The following is a 25,827-nucleotide window of genomic DNA, read 5'->3' as shown; positions in this document are numbered from 1 at the left end:
AAGTCCAAATAAAATTTCTTCCTCTGGAACTTACTCATCATATTACATAGAGATATTATTTACATACAGGAGAGAGACACTGGCCAGAGATGGAACAAGGAAATAACGTGGCCCTGTTGTATAAATATGAAGCTTGAAAATTGAAGGATAAAAAGGTGATATGAATTATGGACCCTTTCTCCCACCCATGTGTACAGTAATTTCCTTACAAACTAAATATATTTGACAGCAGATATGGTAGATAGTGTTCAGGTATCTTTCTTCGGTGAAATCAACAAAAAAACAAACACTTTTTAAACCTTAAAAACACAAAAATAAAGTTGTATAGTAAGAACTAAAGGCTCAATCCAATACTAACTGAAGACAACAGAGGTCTTTCCATTGACTTCAAAGAGTTTTGGCTCAAGCATCAATACCTGTAGTTATATATGTATTGAGAAATTAATACATTTGCAGTTGGCTGATAAGTATATCTTGGTACGGGGCCATTTATGGTAAAACAGTTATGGTATGTGGAGGAGAATGGAAATATTTTACCATAATATGCCAGATTAATAATGCCTGTGTAGAAGGTGATATAGTATGTTGCTGATAATTATGGGCCAGACTGGGACTCTTCATTCACATTGGTGACAGTTACTCTCATGAGTAGTTTAATAGACCTCAATGGAATTTAAGTGCATGACTAAATTTAAATATATGCTTAAGTACAGTCTTTTGCAAAGGTAACCACATGCTTCATTGCTTTTCTGAATCCGGGCCTCTAGCTGTAGCTCTAAATTTGAGAATGTAAGTTTCAGAATAGCTTTAAATTCTTTCTTGTACCATTAATAAATACAAAGAACTGATTGCTCATGCTGTAAAGTCATGTGTGCAAAAAAGCCAAAAATAGCAGATAACTTAAAATTTGGATGGTACCTGCCGGTGAGTCCCAGTGATAATTCAACCTGGTGACTCAGACTTTCTGAGCACCATAGACATAGTGACAATCTTGGAAGCTTATTTAGATTGAATTTTGTGCAGGTCAGCTTATATCCCATTCACATGTAAAATAGTTTTCTTGGGGTTTTGTTTTGAAAATTAATAGGTTGATAGGCATGTGCCTATGCAATTTTCATTGCTTGACAAAGTTTCCAAATATTTCAAAATGCCTTTTGTTCATATTCAGTCCACATCAGATGGAATTGGCCACTTCACCTCTTCTCGTACCTCTTATTTTGTGACTCACTACTTTCAATTTTATAAATTACAATGCATTAAAAACACTTCTGGAAAATATGAATAAAACATAAACAAATGAAAAGTGACATTTTCCCACCCATTCACAAAAGGGGTGAAAAGCCTTAAATTACATTTAATAGTTTTGTCATATCTGCACTTTTATTCTAATACAGCCCTTTCAGTTATTAGTACTAATTTACGTACATGGGGCCAGATTATGACCCATGTATCCATATCCAGAAGGTACTATCTTTGCATGAATCCCACCCCATTACACATGGAAAGAGGGTGTAGCTATCTTCGTATCACCATCCCCTCCATGCTCCCTCCCCCCCCAACAAATACCCTACGGATGCTTCTTAACATAGTCTAAGGTCCATACTGGGGGAGGGGATAGAGATTAACTGTCCATAGTAAGGGAGTGGGCTGGCCAGAGGAAAGACAAGGGGGACACACATCATCCTTCCATCTAGTCCTGTGGTTATTAAGAGAAAGAGATAACATAGCTCAGCTGGTATTATCATTCCTAAATAGCCTTTAAAACCCATGACCACCTGGCTGACCTGAGGGCTACCATAGCCAAGTGGATGCTTTGAGAGAGTCTCTCTTTGGCTTTATCATGCATGTTAAGGTTTACAGCTATGATTTGCAATCTTAAATAGGAGATTTTATTTTAAATTAGATTTCCAAACACTTCTAATGGAAACAAATGGAACCACAGTTCCCAGAATACTCACGTAACCCAAAGTGTCAGAACGTTTGTATCATTTTTTTGCTAATGGTTATTTGTTTACTAAGCATGAGCATGGTGCTTGGCACCATATTCAAAGCACAAATCAGACACAGATTGTTCCTGAAGTGCTTGTACAATTACAGCTGGGCAAAAATTAATGAAAGAAATTGCAAATGTTTTTTCAAAACTTTTAATGAAAAGTTGTAAGCAAAATTTCAAATTTACTAAAGTATTTGACCACTCCATAAGCTAGTTTTAAAAACAGCAACATATTTTGGGGGGAAATTTTCAAAAAATAAAAATCACAACATATTTTTTGGACTTTTCAAAATTGAGAATTTTTCCCCCTGCAGTTCTACTTACAATCTAAAACTCAGATAAATATGGGGCAGGAAGATCCAGAGGATGATGGTAACTTAGATCTTTTAAAAACATTTCTTACAAATATTATAATTCAAATGAGAGTGACATGTTATGACTTCATGATGTCTAATCTTTGTTTCAGTAGGCGATTGGTAGAATTATTCATGCATTAAAAAGCTGGCATTGAAAGAGTGTGGAGATGTAAGTGATATTGTAATGCAAGGGTGAAGGTGATATAGCATTATAGCACAAATTATGTTATGTTTGGGGTGGACACATTGTGCCCAATTCTTCCCTCAGAAAGCCAGATGTGGAGGTAATTTGTTATACTTGAATGGAAAAGTTCTCATTGTATAGACTTGTAAATTCTTAGGATAGTTACTGCATTCTGCAGTGCTTAATAAATAGTAAATAAATAATAATTCATGGCTCTGGATCATCCCTTTTTATCCATTTAAATATTCCATATACAATGTAGATGGAAAATGACATTGAAAAATTACTATCCAAACACCAAGCATTTAACAATATGTTGGACATTGAAGAGAGTATGCAGGTTACCTTGAATGTAAAGGAAAACATTATCCCTAAATTTCCAAAGTATTTTCTGTTCCACATACTATTAAATATATCACAGAAGGAAAACTGGAAAGCACGGATATCGCAGGAAAAGTAGGGTATTTGGAATGACCTACACCAGTTGTACTAGTCTTATTCCATTGCAGTACATTTATATGGTAACTCTCTAAAGTGACCATCAGCTAGGAATAGATTGCAGCTTCTTTCAGCTATCGTACAGTAAATCCCTGTTCACCCAAGCCTCCATTAGCCAGCTTTCCATATTAACTGAACAACCAGCGCACACACTGAACAGTGGTTGATGAAGCAACTCCGTGATCGTGCAATGAAGAAGAGACCCTTTCATCTAAAACAACACAAACTGTTAGATTTTTTCCAGCCATTATCAACATGAGTGCTGCTGTACCTATCACTGTACTATATACAGTATTGTATTTTAATGTGATACTTTATGCATATTATGTATTGTTACTGTTGTTAGTTGTTACCATTAGTATTGCTGTTGTTGCAACTTAAAATGATAATTTCTGCATTTTTAAAAACTGGTACTGGTTACTAGAAGTAACAGTTCACGTATACTGAAAATAAAGAAGGGGGCTATGTTTTAATGCTTTTCCAGGAGGGATCAGCTAGTTTAAAAGCAACTCTGCGTCTTTAAAATAATGGATAGAAAGCTCTTAGCCCATTCTCTTGATTATGCAAATTTTGGATTATCTGATCTGACCCCAGTCCAAATTAGGTCAGATGAATGGGGTTCTGCTGTATTATAACTGCTCAGGTGGTTTCACCCATTACACTGACATTTGTGCTCTGATGGCTGCACTGCCAACCTATTGTAGAGCCAGTGTGCTTCAGATTCTTACTATTACTAAATCAGGCCCAAATGATGTGCTCAATGTCTGGGGCAGCAGAGGGGGGGAAATATTTCCATCCAGGATGCAGAGTGGCTGAAGAGCAGCTCCACAGAGGTTACTATGGCCCAGTGAGCCCTTTTATGGGATTTTCCGATCTCCACAGGCTGAAGACTGTGTTTATGCCTAGAAGCAAGGGTCTATATGTATATCCTCCAGAGCAACTGAACTGCATCCATGGAGCAGGAGGCAGGTGTTCCCCTTAATGACTAAATAACAGATAGTAGAATCAGTCAACCGGAGGGAAACTTATTGCCCTTTGTCTTGTGACAACAAATGAATTCTGAATAGACACCATTCCAAAGTATCTAATCTCATCTATGCCATTTATAATGTGTCCATCACTGTAGAATCAAGGTACCAGAATTGAAATGAAGGGTTTCACTGAGATAATCCATAGATTCCATCTCAAGGTCCTCTGTCACTGGGGACTGATACCATAGTGGTGTCTCGAGAGATCTGGTATGCACAGATTGCCACCAATGACTCAGAATTCTCTTGCTTTCTGGGTTCAGTATAAACCATTTTGATATCCTTTGGAGCAAGTCTCCTGACTTTCTATTTTTAATTTAATTGTGGTGGCACCATATGTGCTGGGCTGATATCTTTGTGAGAGGTATATTTTCGGTAAGTGTGGAATGGAGGTTACTAGTATTTTTGTTCTGTTCTTCTTTTATAGATCTGTTACGGCATGTGGCCCTGTTTCATATTTGTATTAATTATGTATATTTTGCTAAGGTATCCAGAAGCATATGGGAACAAAAACATTAAAATGTATTATTATAATATATATGCTGGGCAGGAATTCATACAGGTGAAATCCATCCTTGTGCAGAGGTGCAGCACAAAGCCTATGCACCTCCTATTTTGAGGGCTTGAATAGTGCATATGTAAATGACACTAGCAAAGTTTGAGTTTTTGTCCCCCTCTCGAAGCTGATACACTAAAGCTCTCAGCTACTAGACAGGGTTCTTTAGCTCAAGCAGTGGAGGTTCATACTTTTAGTGCTGAAAGTCCCATATTCAAACCCAGCTAATGGACCAAGCAAGGATGTAAACATACACACACACACACACACATACACACACACTACCATGAGATGTGAGTCTATATAGCTACGTCTACACTTGCAACTGTACACAGTTACATGTGCATTGTTATGCCAAAACCTCCTTATTGTCCACATCTGAAGCCCTAAAGCATGTCCCTGAAAGAGAGTAAAGGGCAAGAAAGCTAGTACACCTGAGGTGTGTGGGTAAGTGCATGCCTCTGCTGGGGCATAGCCTCATATTCTTTCTACAGTGTAGTGGAGATGTAGGTTAAGGGTGCGTACGAGGTCACAAGTATCAATAGTTTTCCAGGGCCATCCCTGCATTGAACCTTTTGCTGCCTCACCCTTGGGCAAAGGTCCCTGACCACCCTTGGCCAGCAGTAGTAGTGACACACACACAATGCTATGTCCCTTCGCAGTGGAGAGGTAACAAGCTTGAGGTGTTAATCTGAAAGTTCAGGGGAAAAAAAATGCACTTGCAGCACGACTCTGCATTTCCCTGTCCTTTTCCAATGCTGGTCGCTGGACATGGGCCTGAACTTTCTGGTGATGCAGGGAAGGTAAGGGGGTGGGTGGATGTTCTTTGTGGTTCTTTGTTCCTCTTCCATGGAACTTGGTCAACTAGCTTAAAATACAGTGAACTTCCTCTGGAATTGCCTCCCAGTTCTGTAAGCATAATTCAGCAAATGTTTGGTGTAGGAGAGATTGAAGCTGGTTTTTCAGGTTCAATGGCAAGGCAAATGTGCTTGGTCCACCTTTGTAGCTCTCCAAACCCCTCCACTCAGCAATATGTAGAGAGGTGACCTTCAGAAGAAACATTGCACTGGCATAGGAGGCCAGATCTCCTCCACGGGACTGGTAAACCACTGCTCTTTTCCATCCCAATACCTGGAAAACTGCTATGTTCTCCAAATGATGCCTGTCTTTTCAAGAACAAATAGATGCCTGGTAATGTACCCCCAAAAGGAACCAACCCCCACCCCAAATGGCTCCTTGATTCACTGTAAACATTACAACATTTTAATAACAGTACGGCAGGAACCTTACCATTATTTGCCTCAGCTCCTTCCTTGGGGGCTGCAAAAGTTGTCTGAGAAGGAAGGATGCTGTAAACAGTTGCATTCCTGCGATATTAAAAAGTATCAACATTGTGGCCTTCAGGAGCACAGTTAAGTTGTGTGTGTGTGTTGGGGAGAGGGTGTTCTTAGATTCCTTCAAAGGAGAAATTAAATATAACGCTACCCTTGTGTTTGACTCAGCAGTATGTTCTGATGCCAACAGGGTACCTATTTTTCCAGGAGAGCAGGAGCAGGAGCAGCACTACAGAGACAGCAGAGGCAGGCAGACAGACCTGGAGCATTTGCTCATTGGCATACATAAGAGAAGTCAGGAACAGTTTTGCTTTCTTTGGGCATGTGACAATCAGGCTCTTAGGCAGGGTGGGGCACTGATGAACCAGTTCCTGAATCTAGAGTCATACCACAGGGAATGGGAGTATGTCCAGTGGGCAGAGTATCATGAACTCATGCAGTCACTAGTACAACTGGTGGTGGAAAGCTTTTGGTTCCCACCTGCTGCTGGTGACACTGCTCTTGTCTGGGAACAGGCAACACCTCCTTCTCCAGGTGCCTCGCAGGCTGCTGCTGATCCAACACTAACATGCTAGTCTCCTGGCACAACATCCTTCACTGGCACCCAAATGCCCTTGCAGGAGAACCTTCCTCCTCTTCCCCCAAAGCATACAGGTGTGGAACAATGAGCTGAGCCATGCCTTGTAGCCCAGCCAGTATTCATCCTTCAAACTCCATGCAGAAGATGTCCCCTCATCTCCCTCACATAATTTTTCTCAGCTACTCCCCCCTTGTCAGGGGAAGGGGAAGGACAAGGAGACAGGTCCACTGAAAGTAATGTTTGCACATGGCTTAGGGAATTTGATCCAGTTTTTGATTCATACGCAGTTCTGGTTAAAAACCATTTTTGTTCTATGTTCCATAGACCTTTTAAATAAAAGTTATTGTTCACTTCACTTATGTGTGCACCTTGCTTTCCAAATATCATCAATGGGATATTTCCCACATGTTTGGGATGGATCAGCAGGATGCACAGCAAATGACTATCAGTTCTGTAACTTTCTAATGCAGTGATGCCATAGAAAGGCACTGAATTTTCTGTCCCTCCCACAACTCCTTCCGCCCTGCCGCTATGAATTTCCCAATGTTTAACAAAAAGAGAGAGAGAGAGCACGCAGGGTTTATGACAATGAACAAAGCTCTGAGAAAAAAACTGTTACTGTCCAATGCACCGGAACGAAAATCAGAGAAGTTTACTTAAAATGTCTTTATGCCTTTGTCAATAATTTAACTGACAATACAGAAAGGAAACAAAACTAAATTAACACTGACGATATCTGATGCTGAGCAGTGCTTTTACGATCCTTCCTCCTTCACCCCGTCAAACAGCCACGACATGCAACCAGAGGAGTACTCCTGCATAGCGGCTGATCAGTGCTGTGATCACTAGTTGCAGAAAACATTGTGAGGAAGGAATGAGTGAAGCCCCTGCAAAAAACCTTACTGAACTGTTTTTCAGTTACTTTCAGAATGATTAAGTACTCCCCAGAGAGCACCACGAAACAGAGTTGTTAACATATAACAAAAAGATTGCTCAGTGCTGGCACTGAAGTGCTTATACACCCTCGAAACCAAAACCACAGCCAAATGTATTGACCTTGAGGAACAACCCTCACATAATGGTCTGCTTTCATTTGGTACATTAAGATGAGCTGCTGGGATCAAAACCCACCAATGGATGCCACAACACAACTATATAGCAATGCTCTGTTGAGCTTTTACAGCAGCACTGTAGCATCCCATAGTGTCCTTTGGTGTCTCTTGGTACAGTCTAAAGTTACCTTCTGGCTCCCCACTGTTCCATGGTGTGCAAGCAAATAGCACCACAAATTTCCCTTGCCCTCTAGGAGCTGTGTACACATGTTTGGGATCTGGCTGCCTGTCCTGTGCCCGCTCAGTCCAGAAGTATCCCCCCTTATCCTCACATACGTTGGGCAAGGCACAGCATACCACGATTATGCAAAATGCATAGGGTACATTGGTATCCAGGGTCCGTCAGTATCACCAACAAGTTTTCAGCCTTCCAAACACACACTCCACCATCATTCTGCAGCTACACAGTCTGTAGCTGAATTCTTTTTTTCTTGGATCAGCAATGTTGGGATACAACTTCATGAGCCAAGTTAGGAATGGGTCTGTGGGGTGGTCCAAAATAAATGTCAGGACAGAAACACTGTATATAACCACATCATTTCTGGGGAATAAAGTCCCTTCTTTCCCCCTGCAATACAATCCCAATCCCCTGAGCACCCTGGCATCATGGACTTTTCCCATGTCCCCAACATTAGTGATCATGCACCAACCACTGTGGTCCACTAAGACATGGAGAATGAATGAATTGTAACTTTTTGGTTCACATACTCATTTGCCCCTTTTGGTAGGCAAAGTATTGGGATGTGTGGTCCATTGATGGCCCCTGAACAGTTCAGAAACCCCTTCCTCTGAAATCCAGCTATAATTACAGGGACCTGGGTTATGGCAATCACTTGTGGGTAGATCTCAGTATTGATAGCCTGGCAAACCTATACAGCCACCGCCCTGTCAGGTTGACTTCCCAACCTCAAACTGATTTGCAACTTACCAGTAGCTGTCAGGTGTTGTAGCCACCTCCTGTCCTGTTATGGGTTTCTGAAATTGAGTGGCATGGCACTGGAGGGTTGGTGCAAGCTCCTCACACAACTCCATGAAGGTATGTTTCCTGATTTGGAAGTCCTGCAGCTACTGGTCACCCTTCCAGGTTTCCCAGACAATGTGGCCTGACCATGTTGTGCTGGTTTTCCGCAACCAGAAGTGGCAGTCCAGGCATGGGCATACCACTGCAATCGCAGAATTCAACATATCTGTTCCATGATATATGTTCCACTATAGTGGATTTTCATTCATCTCTCGGTCAGCTCTCTTCAGCATCTCAACTATTTCTGGACCAATTCCATCCAGTATCAGGGAATGAACCTGCATGAACATTTGTCCTGCAAGCAGGAGCAGAAGCAGAACCATATCATCATGGACTTGGCTCTATGTCTTCCACACAGTTTGGTAGAAAGGAGAGGTGAGTGAGAGGTGCCATCACCAAATGTGTGAAGGTGGCATCTAGTACCAGCAACACAAAGCCAGGCGATTCCCATAGTGTCTCCTGTGACACACAGGTCCCTGGGATACTGTCCCTGCAATGGTAGTGCTGCCATCCTGTACCAAAAATGGGGCAGCATGGATGCAGGTATATGCCTGTGCACAGTGTCTAGCTGTGCCGAGCACTGCATATGTAGACACTTGGCACTGGTATGGGTTCCATGTATTAGCAATACATGGAAAAGTACGTGGGGTGTACATAAGGATAGACAGCTTGTATATTTTATACACCCATCCATAGTATTCTTTTCTAATAGTCTGGGTCTCTTTGGGAAACAGTTTTGAAGGTGCCTAAATGACATAGTAGCCAAAGTCCCATTGACTTTGAATAAGTTGTAGGCACCTAAATCACTTAGGTGCTCTTGAAAATTTTACCCTATATCACTTTATGTCACACCAGTTCACTAAGTTATACCTCAGCCACCTGACCAGAATATCTCAGTGCTATCAGACTTCATAAAGCCAAGGTGTAGATTGTCTGCAAAGTTCACTTTTGAATCTCCAACCCACTTGTTTATATGACCTCTGACTCAAGAGATAGAAGCACAAAGAATTACAGTCCAAAGTTAATCAGATAAATATTTATTTAACTATAACATCAAGAATTAAGCTTACCAGAGTTTATTTTAGAAGCAGACTTTTATCCTGAATGTTTTATTTTATTTTTATGTTATTCATAATGGCTACAGGGTTTTTTTTGTTTTTTTGTTTTTAAGGCAACTCCAGTGAAGTTTCCTGAATTTCATTAGTGTGTTGTGAGTTTTTCCTCTTCTTAAATTAAATTAAGGTTTCAGTTAAGAGCTAATCTTACTGACAGATACTGCTTTACTTTCAGATCCACACTGCTCATAATGATTCACTGCCAAAGGCTTGCAATAATTTGTACAAAAAAAAAAAAAAAAAAAAAAGCCACACTGAGCACAGATACAATAAAACATCCACTTGGTGTTGAGTATCTTTTATCTATTTGTTTCCTTGTTGTGAACACAAGCCATTACACAGAACCATGGAACTGAAACAATGGTAAGCACTATACCAGCTTACATTTATTTTGATTGCTCCCTGTTTACATGACGAGCCAATACATTTCTGTCAAGGTGAGGCAAGAAAGAAATACAAAAATAGGAGAAACAAAATTCAAAATAAAGGTGTCAACTATTCATATCAACTCTATTATTTAATTTTAGAATATAGATTCCTTAGACAGCATTAAATTCTTATCCTTCACTTAGGGACCAACTCTACGACCACTCCTAAGTGACACTGAACATGTAAAACTCCTATTAGGTTTAATGGGAGTTTTGTGTGCTCACTGTCTGTCAGTTGGGGGCTTGATCCTGGGGCCACTGAAATCAATGGATAGACTACCATTGTTCTGTTATCATTGTCATCTGGGCCACTGGAGAGAACTAAAGCTCTGCCCATTCTCTACTACTACCTACCTGTGTGGGGGAAGTAGCAGCAATTCTGCAAATGCTGCTATGCATGATGCTGGTAACCAGGCAGAGGTGTAAGGAGGTGTCTCATATGCCCTTGCTTCCCAGTGGAGTGCACAGGATGGTCCACGACGTGGCCCTTAGGACTTTAGTTGCTGGATAAAGCTTCACTCTTTCCCACCCAGACACAGACTTATGGGTTTTCCCAGTTGTTCTCAATGGTTTCCATATCAAATGTTTTCAGTACACAATTAAAAACACAGTTCTATAGCTGCAAGCCCTGCAAACTCAACTGGGGATCAAGCAACGTTCATTCTTACTCCGATACCATCATCAGACATTCTAATCCAACTGAGGCATGTTGGTGATGTAGCTAACCTGAAGCCTGGATGCCTCCAGGGAAAGATATTGCAATAAGAATTTAGTAATTCTGTTGATGGGAGAGCTGGGACAGATTCCATCTCACTTTCCAATAGCTTTGTGGGTTCTACAGTGCTAACAGGAACAAAAAGCAAACAGGGAGCAGATCTGTGAAGTAAGAAGGTGTCATTTTTACATTATCATTTTTCTGACCATAACTGCAGTCTAAGCAGTTACCGTATTGTCACATAGTTATTCCCGCTCTGATTTTTCAAACTTCCCAGCTAACTCAAATTAACTCCTTCAGCAGCATTTCTCAGTTCACTACTGCCATGGGCTAGTTAGATGTTACAAAGGCTTGGAACTTTATATTGTTTTATTCATGCGAGTTGGTGATTAATTGCTAGTATTAAAATAATAATGATCCATTTAATTAATACTGAATTACAATGGACATCCCCTAGAATACTGTTGATGACATTAATACCATTCAGATTATTATGATGAAAACCAAAGGAATTAATAATCATTTAGGCTATTATTAATTAATATTTAGTCACTTTACCAGAACTTTCCTATTAAGTAGAATGTAAATGCTTTTTTAATACTAGATATCGTGTGACAATAAAATAGAAAAAATATTTGTGGGCACCATTTTCTACTTTTATATGCCATTATCTAGATTTCTAGCAAACCGTTCTACACATCTTCGTTATCACCACTTTTTGGTTCACTTTCCAAATGAATCTAATTTAAGCTATTATTTTATTAAATAGTGGGTCTTTTCTTCAGTTCCACAAGATGACATTAAAAATACCTACAACATTTTTGTCTCCCTCATACACATACTTCAGCAGCATCAGTTAGCTCTAATACACAGTCTCTAAGTGTTACATTATAAGATGCTATTTTGAAAACCCAAATTATTTAGGACCCTATTCTGCCACTTTTACTCACATTGAACAGTACCTTACTCTGGAATACTAACATTAATTTCAACAGAAAGCTGGCAGAATCAGGTCCTGAGATAGTTTGAAATGACAGGAAAGAACAAAGAAAATATTTTCTGATTTTTAGGGACATTTGAATGTTCCTGGTTTCCACCAAAAAACGTCCAAATGAGTTTTAACCTACAGAATAATTGCATGTTCCAATATCCTATCAGGGACTAAATAAAATAATGTTGACAAATCAGATTATTTTGTTGGTTGGTTGGAAATTAAAGAGCCAGATAGAATTGCTCTGAAAATTATGTTACAAAAATCATAACTGCACTAGAGGAACCAGTGTCATGTCAATGAAAGACTACATAGGACCCAAACTGACAATTGTGATGTTTGTCTGGCTGTGTATTATGAGCTCATCAGTGTGGTATTTACCTTGTAAAAATTACATGAAATCACATGGGCTTTTCAAAAATGCCTCAGGCAGATAGGAGCACTAATCCTATTGACTTTCAATGGGATTTATTCTTTTCAAAACACCAACCCCGATGATATTTTGTTCTCTTCACTTATTCCAGGCACATGAATTTCGCTTTTTTCCAATTCCCAACTATTGACTTAGTTATTCTGCTGGGAGATTAGTGTTATTGAGGGAATCTAGGCCAAGGAGATGGGTCTTACATTTTGACCTGAAGGCAGTGATTGCTGGTATTAAAAGCTGCTAATAGCTCAAACAACATCAGCATGTCCAATTAGCCTCTGTCCATAACTACAAGAATAGCATCTGAAGCCTGAATAGGTCTAGAGTGAGGTCTATGTGATTTTTTAAAAAATGTGGTTCGCAAACACTTACACCCTATTCAGTAATACTTTCCACTTATTCATCTTCAAAGTGCTTTACAGACAATAATTAATCCCATATTACTGCTTTAGCACTTGGATTTAACCTTCACTCACAATACTGTGTCTCTAAGGATGCATATCTTGCACCATTACTATCTCCAATTTACCTGTGAGTAAACTTTGACACAGAGATGTTAGTGACTTATCCAAGAACACAGAAGTCATTAAAAAGAACAGGAGTACTTGTGGCACCTTAGAGACTAACAAATTTATTAGAGCATAAGCTTTCGTGGGTTACAACCCACTTCTTCGGATGCATATAGAGTGAAACATATATTGAGGAGATATATATACACACATACAGAGAGCATGAACAGGTGGGAGTTGTCTTACCAACTCTGAGAGGCCAATTAAGTAAGAGAAAAAAAACTTTTGAAGTGATAATCAAGATAGCTCAGTACAGACAGTTTGATAAGAAGCAAGTGTGAGAATACTTACAAGGGGAGATAGATTCAATGTTTGTAATGGCTCAGGCATTCCCAGTCCTTATTTAATCCTGAGTTGATTGTGTCTAGTTTGCATATCAATTCCAGCTCAGCAGTCTCTCGTTGGAGTCTGTTTTTGAAGTTTTTCTGTTTTAAGATAGCCACCCGCAGGTCTGTCATAGAATGGCCAGACAGGTTAAAGTGTTCTCCCACTGGTTTTTGTGTATTATGATTCCTGATGTCAGATTTGTGTCCATTAATTCTTTTGCGTAGAGACTGTCTGGTTTGGCCAATGTACATGGCAGAGGGGCATTGCTGGCACATGCTGGCATATATCACATTGGTAGATGTGCAGGTGAACGAGCCCCTGATGGTATGGCTGATGTGATTAGGCCCTATGATGATGTCACTTGAATAGATATGTGGACAGTGTTGGCATCAGGCTTTGTTACAAGGATAGGTTCCTGGGTCAGTGTTTTTGTTCAGTGATGTGTGGTTACTGGTGAGTATTTGCTTTAGGTTGGGGGGTTGTCTGTAAGCGAGGACAGGTCTGTCTCCCAAGATCTGTGAGAGTAAAGGATCATCTTTCAGGATAGGTTGTAGATCTCTGATGATGCGCTGGAGAAGTTTTAGTTGGGGGCTGAAGGTGACAGCTAGTGGTGTTCTGTTATTTTCTTTGTTGGCTCTGTCTTGTAGGAGGTGACTTCTGGGTACTCATCTGGCTCTGTCAATCTGTTTTTTCACTTCAGCAGGTGGGTATTGTAGTTTTAAGAATGCTTGATAGAGATCTTGTAGGTGCTTGTCTCTATCTGAGGGATTAGAGCAAATGCGGTTATATCTTAGAGCTTGGTTGTAGACAATGGACCGTGTGGTGTGTCCTGGATGGAAGCTGGAGGCATGTAGGTAAGTGTAGCGGTCAGTAGGTTTCCGGTATAGGGTGGTATTTATGTGACCATCGCTTATTAGCACAGTAGTGTCCAGGAAATGGACTGCTTGTGTGGATTGATCTAGGCTGAGGTTGATGGTGGGATGGAAATTATTGAAATCATGGTGGAATTCCTCAAGGGCTTCTTTTCCATGGGTCCAGATGCTGAAGATGTCATCAATGTAGCGCAAGTAGAGTACGGGCGTTAGGGGACGAGAGCTAAGGAAGCGTTGTTCTAAGTCAGCCATAAAAATGTTGGCATACGGTGAGGCCATGCGGGTACCCATAGCAGTGCCGCTGACTTGAGGGTATATATTGTCCCCAAATGTGAAATAGTTGTGGGTGAGGACAAAGTCACAGAGTTCAGCCACCAGGTTAGCTGATAGAGACAAGCACCTACAAGACAAACCCCCAACCTAAAGCAAATACTCACCAGTAACCACACATCACTGAACAAAAACACTGACCCAGGAACCTATCCTTGTAACAAAGCCCGATGCCAACACTGTCCACATATCTATTCAAGTGACATCATCATAGGGCCTAATCACATCAGCCATACCATCAGGGGCTCGTTCACCTGCACATCTACCAATGTGATATATGCCAGCATGTGCCAGCAATGCCCCTCTGCCATGTACATTGGCCAAACCGGACAGTCTCTACGCAAAAGAATTAATGGACACAAATCTGACATCAGGAATCATAATACTCAAAAACCAGTGGGAGAACACTTTAACCTGTCTGGCCATTCTATGACAGACCTGCGGGTGGCTATCTTAAAACAGAAAAACTTCAAAAACAGACTCCAACGAGAGACTGCTGAGCTGGAATTGATATACAAACTAGACACAATCAACTCAGGATTAAATAAGGACTGGGAATGCCTGAGCCATTACAAACACTGAATCTATCTCCCCATGTAAGTATTCTCACACTTGCTTCTTATCAAACTGTCTGTACTGAGCTATCTTGATTATCACTTCAAAGTTTTTTTTCTCTTACTTAATTGGCCTCTCAGAGTTGGTAAGACAACTCCCACCTGTTCATGCTCTCTGTATGTGTGTATATATATCTCCTCAATATATGTTTCACTCTATATGCATCCGAAGAAGTGGGTTGTAACCCACGAAAGCTTATGCTCTAATAAATTGGTTAATCTCTAAGGTGCCACAAGTACTCCTGTTCTTCTTTTTGCAGATACAGACTAACACGGCTGTTACCCTGAAACAGAAGTCATTGTCATAGCGTGGTCTAGGAGTCAAGAGTTTCTTGCTCCAAGTCCTTTAATGAGACCACTATATAGCATACCTCTACCTATTGGTAGTTTGGTATCCAAATGTGCAGAGGCACACAAAAGATTAACCTGAACAGATTCTAAATTTATATAAATAAAAACCAGAGGCTTTATCTGTACTTATATAGCACCCAGTACACTGAGGTGCCCATCCTCATGGAGGCCTTAGGATCCTACTGTAATGTAAATGTAAATAGTATCAGCTATCACTAATGGGGGTGGCATATGGATTAGATTTTGAAAGTATCAGAGGATGGAAGGTTATACAAGAATACTTAACCCCTTCCAGCCCTGTTCAGGTAGGCTATTCACTGCATAGGCTGCACCTGAAGGAAGAGCCAGGGAGCAGGGACTTAATTGCAAGCAGGCTCAGCTGGGCAGGAAGAGATGGCGCCTATAAAGCCAGGAAGCTGGCAACAGATTGAGGCAGCAGTCACTCCCTGGGAAGAGGGAGGAGGGTTTGGAGATGCTACTCCCAGAAAAAGGGGGAAGCCAGGAGTGGTAGGAAGCAGTCCAGGGAAGAAGCAATGGGGGCTGGGAGAGTAAAGCCCAGAACTGCTTAAGGGTCCCTGGACTGGAACCCAGAGTACAGGGCAAGCCAGGGTTCCCGTACCAGCCATTAAAGGATTAGCGCCTGAGGCAGTGAATGGGAAGACTGCCCAGGACTGCTGAAAGAAAGACTTTGATAAACACCGGAAGGGGGAGGCACAGATAGTGACCTGGCCAGAGGGACAAGTCACGAAGAAAACCCTGTGGTTTCTGGGATGAGAGAGGAGCTGCAGACATAAGAGAGAGACAGTGTGACATCGCGTGACCACATGAAGAAGTGTGGATCTTGAGAGCCAGAGTGACCAAGAGGAGGCTCCAGACCAGCAGTGAGTGGAGCACCCCATGACAGATTTAGAAATATAAGAGTCCAAACCAGCAAGGACTTCACATGCCAAATTCTTATTGAAGATGGAGTAGACTATTTCTTTGACGGGGGTTCTTTGCATATTTCTTTATATTAAAAACCATCAAAGTGCAGCTGGAAGGATTCATTTATTTCTTTATTGACTGCCTTTCATTTTTTAAAATCAGTGGATACAATGAGCATGTTTTGTGTGCATACTGGTTTCATTTTCTTGAACCCTGTTACAACAGATTGAGTGAAGTCTATGACTCCAACCTTGGAAAAGGGATGGCAATACACTTAGGCACTCTAAGGGAGCCTAATGTGACCATATATGGACACTCTTAAAAGCTTTGAATAAGAATCAGGTTCCATGGATCTATAACATAAGATGCTCCTAGAGCTTCCATATATCTGCAGCCCCTCCTAAGGAGGCCAAGAATGCATCATTATCCTGGATATCCTCAGCACATTTTACTCTTTCTATCAAATGATATATTTTGATATCATTGGGCATACTAAGAAATTTTACATAAAATCTTTGAAATTCTCCATCTCTAAATTGACAACTATGTGTACATATACTTATGCTTGCAAAATGCATTGAATTTCTTATAGATTTCATTTAATAAAAATACTACATTTCTATGTGTAGTAAATATTAACTAGGTGTGTCTGTTGTATATAACTAATTTCTACTGTGTATGGTAAGAGAAAATGACATAATAAAATCAATATTTTCTGTAATATAATTAATGCAAGTGTTCAAAAAAAAATTCTGTACATAACATATTGATAGTTAGACATCTGTTATAAAATTTCTGTGACTGGCTGAAGATTCCAACTCACACATTATTTTTTCTCAAAGGAATATGTCCGTAATAGTTGGGGGGAATGGGAGAGTCAGTGAGTGGTCTACACAATGAGACAGGAAAACTACATTAAAGTTAATTTTAGAACGAAGATTAATAGATTTCATGCTTTTGACCAGAAACTCCTGGTTGAACTACAGCATAGCTCTTGGAAAGACATCCAATCTTGATTTAAAGACTTTGAGTTATGGAGAATCTCTCATATTGCTATGTATATTGTTCCAATGGTTAATTACCCTCACTATTAAAATGTTCACTTTATTTCTGGTCTTAATTTGTCTAGCTTCAGTTTCCAGCAGTGGATACCATTATGCCATTGTCTGCTAGAACCAAGAGCCCTCTGCCACCAGAAATCTTATCCCCATGCAGGTGTCTTAATGTAGAAAAAGGGACTAAGGGAATTCTTAGCCATACTCTATTTGCAGAACAGGACATGAATATTTGAATAATGTCTGTGGGAGGGAGGTGGTCCTGGGAGGCTTGAAAGTCTGAGGAGATGCCACTCTCCCTTTATTTGGTGAGTGTTGCACGAGTCCCCAGATCCAGACCTAGAGTTGGCTCCCAGTTACCTACAGTGTCAGTAAATCTCTAGGTATGCTTCCTGTGTACTGGGAAGCAGGCCCGGACCCATTGGCCAGAGGTAATAAACCCCACAAAACAAACAAACCTGTCCAAAACATGGGGAAGATGGGAGTGAGGTGAGGGGGGAAGAAGTATCAGAGATATATGTTTATGGGTGTCTCGTTCCCCAAGCACTGGAGTAGTATGAGCTGAGTAAGGTCCTTACTCCTGCTCCAAACATTCAATTTTTAAAATGATCTGCTGATCACTAATACAGGAAGGCCAGCTTGTGGTGAAATCCATTTCCACTAAAGCACATTCACCTACCCAAGCATGGCTTTTCTCATTCCACATTCATGGCACTAAAGGAAGCAGAAAAGTGCATAAGTAAAAATAACCTGTTCAGGGTGTAAAGTTTACTCTCAATGTCTGCTGAGTCAATTTGAGCACCTACTTCTCAAGACATGACCCAAATCCTATGGACTTGACTGGCCTGATCCAAAACCTTTTGGCATCTTACCATTGACTTCACTAGACTTTTGAATAGGTTCTTAGAGCATAAATTCCTCATCTCACCCACTGAGGCATTGCTTAACCCAGTGCAGAATTGGCCCCTCAGTCTTACAGTTTCTGCAATGTCAGAATTGGAAATCGTTAACACTAACCTGATTTTCATGAATATAAAATAGCTAAAATAAACTCCAAAACAATCCAAAACACAAGTTCATGGTAGCACATTCCAGCTTATCTATGTTAGTGATTTATAATAGTATGGTTTTATTTTGCCAGTAAAAATAATACAGTCAACTACTGAAAAAATGTTAATTCAAAGATTCAAAAAGTCTATGAAGTCACAATATGGTTATACATAACTACAAGTTACTTTAATTTTCACGTGTTCACTGGTAGTGGTTTTTAAGTGGTAGCCACTTAGAAAACAGGCTATTTGCACTAGTACAATACTGTTCATAAAGTTGTGCTTACAGTTATAAGCTCCTTGCTGAATGACTGAAGCTCAGAACACAGCTGTTACTTCCTAAACTGCACACTTATGATTTGAAATTGTAAAATAGTGGTTCATTAATACCAAACAAGATACTACCACATTAAACTAAGCACTATAATTAGGTGGTTTTGTCTCTCAATGCTGCGGAGAGTTGTACTAATGTCAGCAGCCAAGAACAGCAATAATTCTCAGCCACATGCATATTAGCATGTCTCTCCCAGAAGCACCATTTGGTACGACATTCTAGTCTGCTCAAAAAGATGTCCAAGAAGTTTAGAATGATGAGATCATTTTGGTTTATCAAGTAAAAGGTTTGCATTTTTGCCTGGTCTAAAGGACCAATGAACATTTAAATATAACATCTCTCAAAACCCACCAGAATTAATAATAATAAAAAAGCAACGCCATTGGGCTTCATTTCAGCAAAGAACTTAAAGCACTCATTGAAGTCAAAGCATGTGAAAGTTAAATACATACTTAAGTACTTTGCTAGATCAGGGCCTATGCCAATGGAAAGCTGGGATTTTAAGTTTTAAGCCCTGAATGTTCATTGGGAATGTAAAGGGATGTTAATATTTGTACCTCAGCTGTCATTTCAATTAAAGTCTAAAAGACCATTTGAGTCCCATTTGCTGCTGACATCATGAATATTTGCTGTTTCCACATTCAAGAGGAAGATGTTTGACTTATTCAGATATTATAGTATGATATTTTCTCTACTTAGTCTGATCTGCTTGTGAAATCATCAGCAGTATGAGTCTGAAATGGCCTATTAGACTTAGCTAGATAGGGTGACCAGATGTCCCGATTTTATAGGGTCAGTCTCAATTTTGGGGTCTTTTTCTTATATAGGCTCCTGTTACCTCCCATCCCCTGTCCCGATTTTTCACACTTGCTCTCTGGTCACCCTATAGCTAGAAGATGGAGCCAGCTGGTTTTTCTTTACCTTTTGTATGACTAACTGAATTTTCAGATCTTTAATATACTAAAACAAATGTATTAGCTAGTTGACACTCATGCTTTTTTATCACCTATAGGTAGGGCCTTACCAAATTCATGGCCATGAAAAATGCATCAGGGACCGTGAAATGTGGTCTTTTGTGTGCTTTTACCATACAGTTTTCATGGGCGAGACCAGTGTTTCTCAAATTGGGGGTCCTGACCCAAAAGGGAGCTGCGGGAGTGGGGGCCCTCACAAGATTATTTTAGGGGGGTCGCGGTATTACCATCCTTACTTCTGCGCTGCCTTCAGAGTTGAGCAGCCAGAGAGTGGTGGCCACTGACTGAGGCAGCGCAGAAGTAAGGGTAGCAATACCATACCAGGCCACCCTTACTTCTATGCCAGCAGCCCCAGCTCTCCAGCCGCCCAGCTCTGAAGTCAGCACTGCCACCAGCACCAGCACAGAAGTAGGGGTAGCAGTACCCGCAACCCCCCTACAATAATCTTGCAATGCCCTGCACAACTCCTTTTTGGGTCAGGACCTCTAAAATTACAACAACATGAAATTTCAGATTTAAATATAGCTGAAATAATGAAATTTACCATTTTTAAAATCCTATGACTGTGAAATTGACCAACATGGCCTGTGGATTTGTCAGGGCCTTATCTGTAGGTAGATGTCTATACTGCAATTAAACACCAGTGGCTGGTCTGTGTCAACAGACTCGAGCTGGGGCTGCAGGGCTGTTAAATTGCAGTGTAGACGTTTGGGCTTGGACTGGAGCTCAGGCCCTGAGACTCTTCTCCCACCCCCCGGCAGGGTCTCGGAACTCGGGCTCCAGCAAAGCCTGAACATCTACACTGCAGTTTTAAAGCCAAATAGCCCAAGTCAGCTGACACGGGCCAGCCACAGGGGTTTAATTGCAGGGTAGATATACCCTTAGTTACTCAAATGGCACCCGTTACCATCGCATCTGATTGCCTCACAATCTTTAAAGCATTTGTCCTCAGAACACTCCTGGGCTGTACTATCATTTCAATTTTGCAGAATGAGGAACTGAGACAGAGACAGACTAAGCGCAACATCATTCAAGAAGCTTGCAGAAGAGCAGGGAATTGAACCCAGGTCCAAGGCTAGCATTCTGAATCATTCTTTCCATGTTTAAGAGCCGCTGTTTCATGTACTTGCCAGGCCAAAGAAATATTTTGGCAGCTTGTTAACTCTTCTAAGGCATTGGTACTGGACCTATGATCAGAAAGAGAGTAGGTTCCTGTATCCTACCCATATCTGCACCACTCAGCTGCACCCAGAAGCTAGAATCTCCAAAGCACTACCATCCACTTGAATCTAAGGGTACGTCTATACTTACTTCCTGGTCCGGATGTAAGCGATCGATCTTCTGGGATCAATCCCGGAAGTGCTCGCCGTCGACGCCGGTACTCCAGCTCGGCCAGAGGAGTACGCGGCATCGACGGGGGAGCCTGCCTGCCGCGTCTGGACCCGCGGTAAGTTCGGACTAAGGTACTTCAAATTCAGCTACGTTATTAATGTAGCTGAATTTGCGTACCTTAGTCCGAAGTGGGGGGTTAGTGTGGACCAGGCCTAACAGTACAGTACCCAGTGCCACTACTTCTGATATGCCTGCCCTGAGGGTGGAGAGAGGGGTTTGTCAGGGGTGAAAGAAAAGAGGAGTTGTCTGCCCACATTAAAGAGGAGGCATGCCTGCGGTAGCCTGTGGTCTGTAATTCGGCCAATCCACTCTAAGAAAATTGCATGAGATCACCACCATATCCCAGCTCTTGCTTAGACTTTCAGTCAAGCTGATCACTTTGTTCAGGAGGAAATAATTAAAATGCATATGAGTGTTTTTTTATTTTATTTAATTTTTAACTCCACTGGTTATTGTACAGGAGATGGAGCCAACAGAACAAACCATCCTAAACTTGTACAATTCATTAATGAATGTTTAGAAAACCCTTCAAGATCCTTGGAGGAAAGGTGCTATACAATGCAAAGCATTATCATCATCATGAAACAGACTGCTCAAGAGGACTAAGAAAATGATGAAAAAAAACCCAATTTCATATTCAGCCAAGAAATATTTTAATGTTACCTATGAAGCTTTAAAGTCTACACAATGTAGCAACCAGGGCTGATGCCAGAGATAGGGTGACCCGATGTCCCGATTTTATAGGGACAGTCACAATTTTGGGGTCTTTTTCTTATATAGGCTCTTATTATCCCCCACCCTCTGTCCCGATTTTTCACATTTGCTGTCTGGTCACCCTAGCTAGAGAGGACAGTGGAGGTAGCTGAGACAGTTGTTCCAGTCCTGTGCATGAGATGCTGATGCTCATTGGTACCTCTAGTGGTGGGTCAGTGCTGATGCACTGCTCTATAGAGCAACACAGGGTCTCACTAAGTGCAACAGCGACAGGAGGCTGAGGTGGCAATGCCATTAGCAGCAGCAGCTGTAGAAGAGAGCCAGCAGCAGGTGACTGCCAAGGAGGTGCCAGGCAGCATGAAGAGAGCCTGAAATGCAGCCCTGAACAGCCCCTGGCTATTCTGAGATCCTGGAAAAGGCGCAAAATGGAAGGCAGACTGGGAATGGGGAAAAACAGGAGCACAGGGGACACAAATGATGAGAGATGTGAAAAGATGAAGGGAGGTGAAAAAAAAGGGCAGAGAGACAAGGGAGTGTGTGAGAAAAGGGCAGAAATAGAGGGCAGAGAAAAGGGGGGAAACAGAAAATGGAAGGAGGGAGCCAAGGCCATCAATGCGAAGGGGGAAGGAGGAAAATAATAAATGGGGGACAGAGACAAGGTAAGAGGGTGAGTCCTCTGGGAGAAAGGGGGAAAACAGAGAGGATGGCGTAGAGCTCCCACCTGTGAGGGAGCAGCCCTGCTTGTATTTCGTCTCCTCAAACCCAGTAAATCTTGGGTGCAGCGCTGGCAACAGCCCACCTCCTACTGAAAAAGCATGGATAAGGAAGGCATATGGCTCAGAGCAACGTAGATACCCCCAGTACAGCAAGATAACAGGAAGTTTCCTTATGAACAGTGTAGTATTTTAGAGAAAACTGATTTGTTTTCTGAAACAATCTATCTGATTCCAAGTGGAAAAGATGAGTTTGGCCTTCTGACTGGTAAAGATAAGGTTGGGAGGTAGTGTTTGTTAGTAGTTGCAGTAAGTCACCTATTTGCTTCTGTTCACAGATGAATTTTATAGGCTACAGTTCTCACTTGAAAAAGTAAACCAATTCTCTCTGTTTCCAAATGCTCCCCCATATGTCCTTCTGCTCTCCATCAATATTGAGTGTCTATCTTAGACATGAGCAACAAAGAATATGTAGATATTTCATGTAGGATACCCTGTGCATGGGACAGCTGTTAGAAATCATTTTAGACACTGGATCATCTTAACCTCCATCTCTTTTTTCATTTAGATTCCAATATGTGAAAGATGGTTAATAATACTAAGGTGGTTTCATGGCATATTAGTACATGAACATTTTGAAGGACAATGTGGAAATGTACATATGTTCTCCTAACAGGAAAATATTAACTGTTCCCGTTAAACAGTGACACTTAGGGGTTTGATTTAATTAATCAATCTAATTTCCATTTGTATAGTGTGTCATGAGGGTAACTCTATGTTCCCAGAAGAGTTTTTTTTAAATTACATTTCATGGCTTCCCAATCATCTTATTTTCCATGCTCAAAGGAAAACACCGGCAACTCTTTTTTTCAATCTGTGCTGATAGATAGTCTATGCTTTCCGTAAAATACAAAGGAGAAATGAAAATATCATCAATTTGAACACTTTTGGGACACATTACTTACTGTGGTGGCACAGTGGATGTCTTTCCACACAGTGGCTTCCCTGGAGAGATCAGAGACTTCAAAAAAGTTATCAAGAATAACTTCCCCAATCATGTCATGTCTAGAAAATCTGTCAAAATCATATACACTGAAATGCAATTTCCTGTTGCTGAGCTGATCATAGGCTACAGGAAACTGAAAGGTTTCATCAAAGACAGGATTTAAAGTCTTTCTGTGAACCCGTGTCTGAAACTTCTTTTTCCTGTCTGGGAGAAGGTAAATCTTAACGTACGGATCTGAGGTTCCTGTAAAGTCTTTAGCAGGTAGATCTAAGGCTTTGACAATGGTAACAACAAGGAGTTCATTTTCATAATCATACCGGAGAGCAAAGTTAAGTTTCCCACAGATTTTCACATCTTCTTGCTTGTCTTCTGAATCAACAGACTTCTGTTTATAGAGTTCTGGTTTTATTCGCCCAATGCTGGTTGTTGTCTCACCCCGTTGTAAAATCGGATCTGTCCCCATGTTAAAATCAACACTGGACACTTGCATCTGCCTTGGCAAGTGCCTCCTGAAAGAATTATGCCTGCACACACAAAAAATTACCTTGGATTATCTCCATGAAAATGTATGGGTTTTCCCAAATAAAAATATGAACAAAAATTCTAAACAAATCAAAGCTTAGGTTTAAAAACAATGACATTGCTGTGCAAATCCAGTCTTGAACTATGAATTACCATTAACACCATACAACATAATTTTACATGAAAATGGAATTTCTTATCCCAAAGGACACCCAATTTCCTAGCAATACAACACATACCTTGTTTTGAAAAATGTTTACCTGAAACTGCAGTAGAAATTATACGACTCCCCAAACTTCAGTAAGGCTAAAACATCACGGTAAATTAATACCTTCATTTTTATGGTAAGTGCCATGTGATTTTTTTTTAATAATCAGAATTGGTCAGGACTTCAGTTTTATATCTCATAAAATAGGAACTCTAACACTGATCCCTAGCACCAGGCTGGGGTATTAGTACACTGTTGTTACACAGGAAAAAGTACCGCCTGCCACTCATCATCAACACTTCCTGTAACTCTTGGGCATGCCTTGGAGGTTTTCCATCTAAGTATTTAACAGGCTCAACACTTCTCAACTTGCGAGATCTGAAAAGACCATAAGGAACTAGGCCTGCAGATAAAAGTCTAGCATTTAACCAGTAGAGGCCCTAATCCTGTAAAGATTTATAAATATGCTTAAATCTTTTCAGGATTGGGGTTATAGCTGGGTTCCGATTTGTGTTTTAACATTTAACATTGAATTCTAGCTGTTCTATAGTTTAAAAGTTTATTAGACATTTTTATGTTCCACTTTTTCCTGCTTTCCTATTCACCCTACAGTGTGTCAGAAGATGAATTCACTTAACGAAACCAGAAGAAATTATTTTTAATTCCTCCTAATTTGGATTGCAGTATAGTACATTCATGATACTTAAGGCCTTATGCGGTCTACAATAACAGTGGGAATTTTGCCATTGCCTTCAAAAAGAGTAGGATCTGGCCTAGTATGTGTTTTATAGTAGTATAAAATGTAGGATAATATACTTGCTATATTTAATCTGGTGAAGACTTTGTGTAACCTAGATGTCCATTCAATTTTTCTGCCATTATAAAATTTCCCTGGCATATTACCACCCTTGTAAGCTGTGCTGTAACAAACTCAGATGGCTCCTATGACTACACTTATACTTAGCTGCCATTAAAAACCAATTTAATTGTCAGAATTTCCTCTCTTTTGCACAATCTATTACTTATTAATGCCAGATGTAAATGTGCATTATTGCTCAGTTCCCCCACAGTTCAGCAAGAGGAGTCACAGCTGTATGTTTATTGCTTTAAACCAGGAAGACAAATTCTCCATTTGAAAATGATTGTGAGTAATTTCATGGAAAATATTCTTATTTATGCTGTATGGGAGAGGCTGCACAATGAACAAAACTGCTGTGGATCCTCTGAGTGCTGCACCAAGGGGGCAATCTGCAGCCATTAAATAATAAACAAGAACATTTTCCATTCTGGATGCCTTAGGGGTGTTGAGTGCAGGGAACAGTCCTCTCAACACAGCCATAATTTGGATTTGAACTGGTTCTAAGAAATCTAAGTATTTCAAACCTGAAAGTTAGATGAATAAAACACACTTCTGATTGCACACATTTCTGCATCAGAGAGAAACTCTCAAACTGAACTCTAATCAAATTTAAAAAAATAAGTTAAATATAAGTTCAGGTGCCACAAATGTCCTCGACTCTGCCTGCAAATTTGGA

General features: G+C 40.7%; 1 protein-coding gene across 1 annotated transcript in view; it reads right to left on the bottom strand.

Annotated features, from left to right (window-relative positions):
* The window catches only part of SYT10 (synaptotagmin 10), a 50,881-nt gene that overhangs the window by 7,095 nt on the left and 17,959 nt on the right, over positions 1 to 25,827 (bottom strand). Inside the window, exon 3 of the mRNA XM_054016284.1 lies at positions 23,522 to 24,086. Within this exon, the coding sequence (XP_053872259.1) occupies positions 23,522 to 24,086 (565 nt within the window). The remainder of the gene's footprint in view (positions 1 to 23,521; positions 24,087 to 25,827) is intronic.

This window comes from Malaclemys terrapin, chromosome 1 (assembly GCF_027887155.1).
Source record: "Malaclemys terrapin pileata isolate rMalTer1 chromosome 1, rMalTer1.hap1, whole genome shotgun sequence".
NCBI classification, from domain to species: domain Eukaryota; kingdom Metazoa; phylum Chordata; order Testudines; family Emydidae; genus Malaclemys; species Malaclemys terrapin.
The sequence above is the reverse complement of the archived record's forward strand: the minus strand, read 5'-3'. Positions and strand labels throughout refer to the sequence as shown.